Source organism: Solanum tuberosum, unplaced genomic scaffold, assembly GCF_000226075.1.
Source record: "Solanum tuberosum cultivar DM 1-3 516 R44 unplaced genomic scaffold, SolTub_3.0 scf00117, whole genome shotgun sequence".
Taxonomy (NCBI): domain Eukaryota; kingdom Viridiplantae; phylum Streptophyta; class Magnoliopsida; order Solanales; family Solanaceae; genus Solanum; species Solanum tuberosum.
In genome coordinates, this window is record NW_006239041.1 from 382,757 (window position 1) to 393,888 (window position 11,132).

The following is an 11,132-nucleotide window of genomic DNA, read 5'->3' on the forward strand; positions in this document are numbered from 1 at the left end:
TATCTTAATAATTAAGGAAAGTGAGCAGTAGCTTGTGGGAACTTCTGCCTTCTACTTATAATTGAGCATGAATAACATGTTTTCTAGTTTTCCATGGGAGAATTAAACTAAATCCATAAGTGTTTCTCTTATCTTGGTTTGCAGATATGAGGGTTTTTCGAGAACCTTAGAAGGAACGTTAAAGATGTTGTTTTAATCCTTAAGAGAAACGAGAGAGAGCTGGAGTTAATTCTCAATATTGTGTATTAAAAATGAGTGAGAATAGCAGTCAATATATTTTATATTGAGCTTTCTTCACCTTTAAGAATATGCTTTAGAACCTCCCTTTTTTGGTCCACTTTTAGCCACTAATTGGTCAAGTAGGTGATGCACCTGCTTATGTACATCAAGCAGCTCAAAAGGTCAAACTAGGTGATGCACCCACTTAGTCCTGTGGACTGGTCAATTAGTCAAAGTATGTGATGCACCTACTTGTCACTTACTAGCTTAGTTAAGTCAAACAAGCAACTCACTTATTTTATTCCATTTTCTAAATATTAATCTCATTTTCTTTAACTTAGAGCTTAACTTTCAACTTTAAGCTCAATTACCACCTTACCGTCTCGAGTTTAAATACTTCTGTTGGAGTTATAACTTGCAGTACACATGCTGAAACGTGTAAGGCATCACATAATCTTCCGAGATAGTTTAAACCAACACTAATCATATAAGAAACATGGTCCCTCACCTATACGCAATGTCAAGTATCACAAGAATAGAACAAGCATATGTGTAATATGGGCTGTTACATCCTTCCCCCCTTAAAACATTCGTCCTCGAATGTTAGCATGGTTATCCAGCCCAAACAAGTTCAAGCCTAAGTTAGTATTACTATTAATCACATAATACATATAGACTTATACTTACTTGTCAATACCTCAACTACCATTTTCATCCTTCTCTTTAATCTGAAAGAGATGAGGATACTTCAATTTCATTGCTTCTTTCGCTTCACATGTAACTTCTTCTATTTTTTGGTTCCTCCATAATACTTTTACAGAAGCTACCTCTTTATTCCTTAACCTCTTAACTTGTCGATCCAGAATAGCAATGGGTACTTCTTCATATGTGAGATCTCTCGTAACTTGTACATCTTTAGTATGAGTAATACGAGATGGGACACCTATACACTTCCAAAGCATTGAGACATGAAACACCGGATGAACGGTTGAAAGCTCTTGAGGTAGCTCTAATTCATACGCCACTTGGCCAATTATTCGGATAATCTTATATGGCCCTATATAGCGTGGACTCAACTTTCCCTTTTTACCAAACCTCATTACCCCTTCATTGGTGACACTTTCAAGAACACCCAATCCCCTATAGAAAATTCTAGTCCTCTCCTTCTAACATCCACATATAATTTATATTGACTTTGAGCTGTTTCTAGCCGCTGCTGTATCACTTTGACTTTTTCCATAGCTTGATGAACAAGGTCTGGCCTAAATAAGGCAGTTTCACCTGTTTCGAACCAGCCAATTGGGGATTTACATTTTCTACCATATAAAGCTTCATAAGGTGCCATTTTAATACTTAAATGGTAGCTATTGTTGTATGCAAACTCGATCAACGACAAATGATCATCCCAACTACCTTTGAAGTCTAATATACAAGCTCGCAACATATCCTCAAGTGTTTGAATTGTATGCTCTGCCTGACCGTCTGTTTGAGGGTGAAAGGTTGTACTTAAATTCACTTGTGTTCCCAAACTCTTCTGAAATAACTTCCAAAAATTTGCAGTGAATTGAGCTCCCCTCTCTGATATAATAGAGATTGGCACTCCATGTAGCCGAACTATCTCTTTAATATACAACCTTGCATACTCCTCAACTGTATAAGTAGTCTTCATCAGCAAGAAGTGTGCTGATATGGTGAGTATGTCAACTATTACCCATATGGAATCAAACATCCGAAATGAGCGAGGCAAACAAGTGACAAAATCCATGTTGATCATGTCCCACTTCCAAATTGGAAGTTCTATACACTGCATATAACCTCCAGGCTTTTGGTGCTCCACTTTTACTTGTTGACAATTTGGACATTGAGCCACGAATTTCGCAATGTTCTTCTTCATGTCCCCCCACCAATACATTTCTTTCAAGTCATGATACATTTTAGTTGACCCTAGATGGACAGAATATCTTGAATGATGTGCTTCCATCATAATCCTCTTTCTTAATTGATCTACATTAGGTTCACACAATCTGTTTTGACATCGAAGTTCTCCCTCTTGCGTAAGCTCAAATGCCTTTGTCATACCCTATTGTACATTATCCTTAAGTTGTAATAGAATAGGATCAGTGTACTGCTTCTCTTTTACTTCCACTACTAATGAGGATTCTGCCGCATTTTGCACAATAACCCCTTCTTTTGGAGATTCAAGCAGGCGAACCCTCAAGCTAGCTAGTTGACATAGATCCTTAGTTATTCATTGTCTTTCCACAGATTGCCCATAAGTGCTTGCCATTATTTTACGACTTAACGCATCAGCTACTACATTTGCTTTCCCGGGATGATACAAGATATCAATGTCATAATCTTTTAATAGTTCCAGCCATATTCGCTGCCTCAGATTTAAGTCATTTTGCTTAAAGATATATTGCAAACTCTTGTGATCAGTGTATATGTCAACATGAACTCCATACAAGTAGTGGCGCCATATCTTCAAAGCAAATACAACTGCTGCTAGTTCTAGATCATGAGTTGGATAATTTTTCTCATGTGGCCGCAGTTGCCTTGAGCCATAAGCTATTACTTTACCATGCTGCATCAAAATACATCCTAGGCCCACTCCCGAAACATCACAATACACTACATACCCTTCTGTTTCTTCTGGAAGTACCAATACAAGTGTAGAAGTTAATTTATTCTTCAGCTCTTGGAAGCTTCTTTCATATGAATCACTACATTGAAACTTGGTTTATTTGTATGTTAGCTTTGTTAAGGGTGCATCAATGGAAGAGAATCCTTCAACAAACCTTCTATAATAACTTGCCAATCCAAGAAAACTACGGATATCCGTAGGCGTTGTAGGTCTTGGGCCAGTTTTTCATGGCTTCTATTGTTTGAGTATCAACCTTTATTCCTTCGTCAGATACAATATGACCTAAGAATGCCACATATTTCAACAAAATCTCATATTTAGAGAACTTCGCATACAACTTACGATCACGATGAATTTGTAAAACCTACTGCAAGTGATTAGCATGGTCATCTTCCGATCTTGAATACACCAAAATGTCATCTATGAATACTATCACGAACACATCTAGAAATGGCTTGAACACCGTATTCATCAAATCCATAAAAGCTGCTGGTGCATTTGTTAGCCCGAATGACATACTAAAAACTAAAAATGACCATACCGTGTCCGAAAAGCTGTCTTGGGAATATCTTTGTCTTTGACCCTTACTTGGTGATAACCCGACCTCGAGTCAATCTTTGAAAAATACTTAGCACCTTGTAACTGATCAAACAAATCATCAATTCTAGGGAGGGGATATTTGTTCTTAATTGTTACCTTATTCAACTGCTGGTAGTCAATACACATTCTTAACGAGCCATCTTTCTTACGTACAAACAAAACTGGTGCCTTAGTGGGGACATACTAGGCCTTATGAATCCTTTTTCTAATAAGTCTTTTAATTGCTCCTTCAACTCCCGTAATTCATCTGGGGCCATTCTATACGGAGGAATGCAGATAGGTTGAGTATCTGGAATCACATCAATACCAAACTCTACTTCTTGTTCTGGAGGCAAACCCAGAAGATCTTCAGGAAATACATCGGGAAATTCATTTACCACCGGAAAAGATTGAAGAGTTGGTGGCTCTGCATCTATATTTTTCACTCTGACCAGATGACATATGTATCCCTTGGACATCATCTTCTTTGCCTTAAGATAAGAAGTAAATTTACCTCTTGGCGCCCCAATATTACCTTTCCATTCTAGGACTGCCTCTTTTGGAAACTGGAAATGCACTATCTTAGTTCGGCAATCTACCGTAGCATAACAAGAAGCTAACCAATCCATACCCATTATAACATCAAAATCTACCATTTCTAGCTCAACAAGATCAACCAATGTATCACGATCACAAACAGTTACAATGAAATTACGATAAACCCTTCAAGATATAATAGACTCACCAATTGGTGTAGATACTCCAAATGACTTCACTAATAATTCTGGTGTTCTTTTGAAGTTTCCAGCAGTCAATGGAGTAACATATGAAAATGTAGACCCCGGATCAATTAATACATATACATTATGTGAAAAGATGGACAATATACTTGTAACCACATCCGGCGAGGCTTCCAAATTTTGTCGATCCCCTAGAGCATATGTGCGATTCTGAACTCCACTAGAATTAGCTGCTCCCCTAGCTCCTTTACCACGATCAGTAGGCATCTGTCCCCTACCTAAATAAGGTGATGATGATGAGGATGTAACAACTGATCTAGTAGGTTGTGCCACACCACCCATACCCCTATGAGGGTAATTTCTCATCATATGACCCGGTGTACCACACCAAAAATAAACATTTGTCCCAAACCGACATGCACCTAAATGATTTCTTCCACACTGTTTACAAGACTGTCGAAGAGGTCTTTATTGGATCATACTTCCTTGCTCTTGGTACCCCGCTGTTCATGAACCTTGGTTTTCACCTCTTTGCTCAAACTGATTGCCCCTAGACTCTTGAAACTGAGGTGGTGCACTAGCTGTAGAGTAGGAAGATTATGGCCTAGGCGGTCTATTAAAGAACCGAGGCCTAAACTCACCTTGGGATGGTGTAAACTGCCCCATGGATCTGTCCCTCTTAGAATGCCCCGTTTCTGACTCTTGGGTCCTTCTTCTTTTCCTTTGATCCTCCAACTTTTGCGCAAAAGCTTGCATCCTTGCTATGTCCATATCTTTATTCAATGAAGCAATGGTACAATCTCTAACCAGATATGAATATAATCTATCCACATATCGATGAACTCTATCCTCCATAATAGCTACTACATTAGGAGCACACCTGGACAAGGAATTAAATTTGAGACTGTACTCTCTCACGGTCATACTTCCTTGGTGGATATTTAAGAACTGATCCGCATGGGCCTCTTGGATCTCCAATGGCAGGTAATGGTCCAGGAATGCCCTTTTGAACTCTTTCCATGTAGCTGAAGGTGCATCTGTTCCCCTAGATTGCTTCCAAGCTTCATACCACAATATAGCCACACCCTTTATTCTATATGTTGCTATCTTGAGCGCTTCTTTACCACTTGCATGCATAACATCGAAAGTGCGTTGGATCTGATCTATAAAGTCTTGTGGATCTTCGTTAGGATCTGACCCGGTGAATGACGGAGGGTCCAAATTAAGGAAATCACGTATCCGCATGCCAGCTGCTCTATCTACACCACTAGTACCTGCAACTAGACCTTCTTTCCTTTGGCCATGACCAGCAACTATACGAGTCAATAATTGGACAGCATTCCTCAAATCTTGCTCGGTAGCATTAATAGGGGGTTCTTGAGGTGCAGCTTCCCTCCTTAGATCTTCAAGTGATGGAGGGGTCAGGGAAGTCTGTGATAGAGACTCATCTTGAGCCTCACCTTGAACAGCTTGACTAGGTGGTGGTTGGCTGGTCCCTTCTTGGGCAGCCACATCTACTCGCTTACTAGTACTTTTACTCCTTCTCGTAACCGGCATCTTTGCTATAATAAAACAATTTAGAAATTAGATATGATTCACCTACAACACCGGTTCTATCGCAAGATCTAAGAAATGAAAGAAATGAGACAACTCCTATATGTCCCGTAGCCTCCTGTTTATAAATGTGGTGCACAACACATCCATAAGCAAGACTCTACACATACACGGCTTTGTAGACTCCCTAGGATGACCTGCTCTAATACCACTTTTGTCACGCCTAAAATTCTATTAAGATGGACATTCACCCAATGCCCTAAAGGCCCGAAAGAACCAACATGTAACCTATTCTTACTATGCATATAACTATGACAATTTTGTGACAAGTTCACATAGGATGCAGTGATACGAACCAACATAAATAGACCCAAAACTTATATACAAGACTTGGCCGTCGAGGCCACAACTTGTTAAGACGCAACTGAACCATATACATAAGTGTACAAAGCCTCTAAAAGATAGAAAACCTTAAAGTAGGTTCGAACAGACTCCGCCTTACCCTTAACTACGATACAATACCAAAATGAATCTACCAATGACTCAATAAAGCTCCGAATCAATCTGGAGCTCACCAAAAGTAGCTGAGTGTCGTGTGCTCCTATCGAGGAGGTCTACTAGCTGGAGTACCTATGCCTGCAACATGAAATGCAGTGTCCCCCGCGAGGGACTTCAATACGAAAAAATGTACTGAATATGTAAGGCAATAACATATATAAAATAAGAGTTCGAATGAAACCAAGTATCAATATATGTGTGCATAAATCAGAAAAGAAGACCACCTTTGTTAACTCTTGTGGGATCATGTTTGTCACATTCTTGTCTTTACCTTTTTGTGTGTTATGATCTTTATAAAGCATGTGATACGAATGACCAACTGATCAGTGGTAGAAGAGGATGACCCATGCTAGGCATTTTAACCCCTGGGATGCTGTCCTCATAATTACACAAATTAGGATCGGCCCATGCTAGGCTTTCGCTCCTGAGATGCCACCCTTATATACCAATTGGGATCGACCCATGCTTTCAGGAAGTCACGAAAAAATGTAAAATTTTGATATTTTATTCGTGTTGATATTCTAAGGTGAGTGATGCGATTCTGGAATTTTTGAGGTGTTTTTATATCTTTTTCTTGATTTTTATATTTTTTCAGACGTTTAAAAATAATAATTTTTGATATTTTTTGGGCAATTACGAAAAAATGTAAAATTTTGATATTTTATTTTTATTGATATTCTAAGGTGACTGGTGCGATTCGAGAACTTTTGAGATGTTTTTATGTCTTTTTCTTGATTTTTATATTTTTCGGACATTTTCGAATTAAAATTTTTGAAAATTTTCGGGCAGTCACGAAAAAATGCTTTTTTAAAAATATTTTATTAGTATCGATATTCTAAGGTGACTAGTGCGACTTGGGAATTTTTTGAGGTGTTTTTATGTCATTTTCTTGATTTTTATATTTTTCGAATGTTTATGAATTTAAATTTTTTCTATTTTTTGGGCAGTCATGAAAAAATAAAAAAAATTGATATTCTATTCGTATCAATATTCTAAGGTGACTGGTACGATTCATGAATTTTTTGAGGTGTTTTTCTTCTCTTTCTTGATTTATATATTTTTCAGACGTTTACGAATTAAATTTTTTGATATTTTTCAGGTAGTCACTATCGATAATCTAAGGTGACTGGTGCGATTCAAGAATTGGTAAGGTGTTTTTATGTATCTTTCTTGATTATTATATTTTCAGACGTTTACAAATTATAAATTTTGATATTTTTCGAGACGTCACGAAAAAATGAAATTTTTTGATATCTTATTATTATCGATATTCTAAGGTGACTGGTGCAATTCAAGAATTTTTTGATGTGTTTTATGCTTGATTCTTTATTTTTATATTTTTGATGTGCCGCGAAATCTTGGCACATTTGATGCTTGAAAACTTAAAAGTAATACTAGAATCAAGTGTATTTATATGGATATAATGTGTTTTGTAGTGTTTGTACATGTGAAACAAATGGAAGTGAAAGAAGATGGCAAAGATGAAAAATCAGTGAAATTGCAGGTAAAGACGATGGGCGATTTTACGGGTCGTGGCCATCACTACGGACCGTGGTGTAGGCCGTGGTAATGACCTAGTGAAGGGGCAAAGAAGTTACAAATTGATCGTGGCAAAAGTTAAGACCACGGGCACCTACACGAACCGTGGTCGTCATCACGATCCGTGGAGTTGATCATAAAGTGGATCCAGTGTCTAAAGTGATGAGAGTTGGAATCCAGCCTAGCCCAAGTGAAGACCACGAAAGGTCTCACAGACCTTGGTCCTCATTCCGATCCGTCTTGGTGACCGTGAAGAATTTCCAGGGTCAAGAATTGAAGATCTAACTTTGGAGAGTTTCAAAGGAAAGACCACGGAGGGCTTCACGGGTCTTGGAAGTTGCCGTGGAAGGGCCTGACAGTTCAGTCCTACTTCGAGTAGGATTACTTTTAAAAACATTTTTTGAATTAATTAGGTCCGTTTTTTGAAAAGATGAGATTTTCATTATCTTACGTTTGACGACTAAGAACATAGTATTACTCTAAGTTTTAGATTTTGGATTCGGATTATTGATATCAGTTTGAAGTTTGGATTTTGGTTATCAGATTATCAAGTGGTTGTTGATTTACCAATCATTTTTGTAAGTATTTCTTAACATGTTTTCATTCTCCAGTACTGATTCTTTACGTGAAAACATGAGTGGGTAAATGCCACGACTGGGGGTGTGGGATCTGTGACAACACTTTAGTCGCGATTCCGTAAAACGAGTAAAGGCAGTATATGTTTACAACTTGTAGTTTACAGCTCTCAATATCATTCTAGTCTATTGAGTGCATGCATTAGACAAGCCTGTATCCGGTGTTTGTTCAAGAGAAGAATACCAGTTAGGAAAAAGCTGAACTAAATTAATAACGTGGAGTTAAAGTTGGAGTTTGAGAGAAGAGATCTTTAACACCATATCAATGTAAGCAATGTTCAATGTTGATAACACTTTAAGTTCGAGAGAATAGGAGTGAATATTATCTGATTCGACTGAGAAGAGTTAGATAAATTTAACTCGCAAAAGTTCTATAAACATTGATTTGCCTGACACTCAAATATCGGGAGAGCACTAGAACTAATGTCATAGTGAACGCAAACCTGGTTCCTTTTGATTAACTGAATCAACTTTACAACGAGATCATTTGTTAACTGTAAATCTGAATTTTGACTGCAAGTGTTGGTAGTAAGAACATTTCAACAAAACCCAATTTACTTTTCGTTGTTGTTTGCTTAGGAAATAATAATGACATTTGAGTAAACGTGACAATGAAACTTTATCTGTAAAGAAATTCTTTGTGGGATCGACCTCAACTTTAGTTGAGTTATGTAAATTGACAACGACCGTTTACACTTCTTATTTGAAGTGTAAGTTAGGACGTATCAATTTTCAAACGTTTACGAATTAAAACTTTTGATATTTTACGGGCAGTCACGAAATGTGCAAAATTTTGATATTTTATTCGTATCGATATTCTAAGGTGACTGGTACGATTCGGTAATTTTTAGATGTGTTTTTATGTCTTTTTCTTAATTTTTATATTTTTCGGACGTTTACGAATTAAACATTTTGATATTTTTCAGCCAGTCATGACAAAAATTAAATTTTGATATTTTATTCGTATCGATATTCTAAGGTGACTAGTGCGACTCGGGAATTTTTTGAGGTGTTTTTATGTCTTTATCTTGATTTTTATATTTTTTTTAGACGTTTACGAATTAAATTTTTTGATATTTTTCTAAGAGTCACGAAAAAATGTAAAATTTTGATATTTTATTCGTATCGATATTCTAAGATGACAGGTGCGATTCAGAAATTTCTTTAGGTGTTTTTATGTCTCTTTGTTGATTTTTATATTTTTCAGACATTTAAGAATCTAATTTTTTTGATATTATTCGGGAAGTTAGGAAAAAATGGAAAATTTTGATTTTATTTGTATCGATATTCTAAGGTGACTTGGCGATTCGTGAATTTTTTGTTGTTTGGACATTACGAAATAAATTTTATTATATTTTTCGGACAGTCACGAAAAAATGTAAAATATTGATATTTTATTCATATCGATATTCTAAGGTGACTTGTGCGATTCGTTAATTTTTTGAGGTGTTTTTATGTCTTTATATTGATTTTCATATTTTTCGGACGTTTACAAATTGATTTTTTTGATATTTTTCGGGCAGTCACGAAAAAATGTAATGTTTTTTTATATTCTATTCGTTTCGATATTCTAAGGTGACTGATGCGATTCAGGAATTTTTTGACGTGTTTTTCTGTCTTCTCATGATTATTATATTTTTCGGACGTTTACGAATTTAAATTTTTGAAGTATTTTGGGGAGTCACGAAAAAATGTAAAATTTTGATATTCTAATCGTATCGATATTCTAAGGTGACTGGTGCGATTCAGAAATTTTTTGAGGTATTTTTATGTCCTTTTCTTGATTTTTATTTTTTTCGAATGTTTACGAATTAAAGTTTTTGATATTTTTCATGCATTCTCGAAAAATTGTAAAATTTTGATATTTTTTTTCGTATCGAAATTCTAAGGAATTGGTGCGATTCGGGAATTTTTTGAGGTGTTTTTATGTCTTTATATTGATTTTCATATTTTTCGGACGTTTACAAATTGATTTTTTTGATATTTTTCGGGCAGTCACGAAAAAATGTAATGTTTTTTTATATTCTATTCGTTTCGATATTCTAAGGTGACTGATGCGATTCAGGAATTTTTTGACGTGTTTTTCTGTCTTCTCATGATTATTATATTTTTCGGACGTTTACGAATTAAAATTTTTGATATTTTTTGGGCAGTCACGAAAAAATGTAAATTTTTGATATTTTATTTGTATCGATATTCTAAGGTGACTGGTGTGATTCGGGAATGTTTTGATGTGTTTTTCTTGATTCTTATTTTTCAAACGTTTACGAGTTAAAATTTTTGATATTTTTCAGGCTGTCACGAAAAATTGTAAAATTTTGAAATAAAACGTTTAAGTCATGGTGCTAACCATGGTAACTACCCCTAAATAACTGAATAAAAGAAATACAGGAAACTTAGTAAAAGACGATACAACCCTAAAGCAACTAACTAACAATGCAAGGACCATGATCTATTTCAATTTCTTTAATTGTATGTTTATGTATTTTTGGTTCTTTTTACAGAAATACAACTCTCTGCATAAGCTTTTCTCTTAGTCATCTTCACATTTAAATTCCTTGTATTCTCCTGCTTTCCTTTTTGTAGCAAACACTACTAAAAAAACTGTGAATAGCGACCTAAAAATACCGACCTCCGGAGGTCGGAATTTCAACATTACAAAAA

General features: G+C 36.0%; 2 protein-coding genes across 2 annotated transcripts; both read right to left on the bottom strand.

Moving 5' to 3' along the window:
- Positions 1-917: 917 nt before the first annotated feature.
- Positions 918-1,319, bottom strand: LOC107061105 (uncharacterized). The gene has a single exon (XM_015309886.1). It carries the CDS (start codon positions 1,317-1,319, stop codon positions 918-920), a length of 402 nt encoding a protein of 133 aa, XP_015165372.1.
- A 121-nt stretch (positions 1,320-1,440) lies between these two features.
- On the bottom strand, positions 1,441-2,113 carry LOC107061106 (uncharacterized). Its single transcript, XM_015309887.1, has 2 exons — positions 1,736-2,113; positions 1,441-1,500 (listed from the first exon to the last, which is right to left on the bottom strand). The coding sequence occupies exons 1-2, from the start codon at positions 2,111-2,113 to the stop codon at positions 1,441-1,443; spliced, it is 438 nt and encodes a 145-aa protein (XP_015165373.1).
- Positions 2,114-11,132: the final 9,019 nt, after the last annotated feature.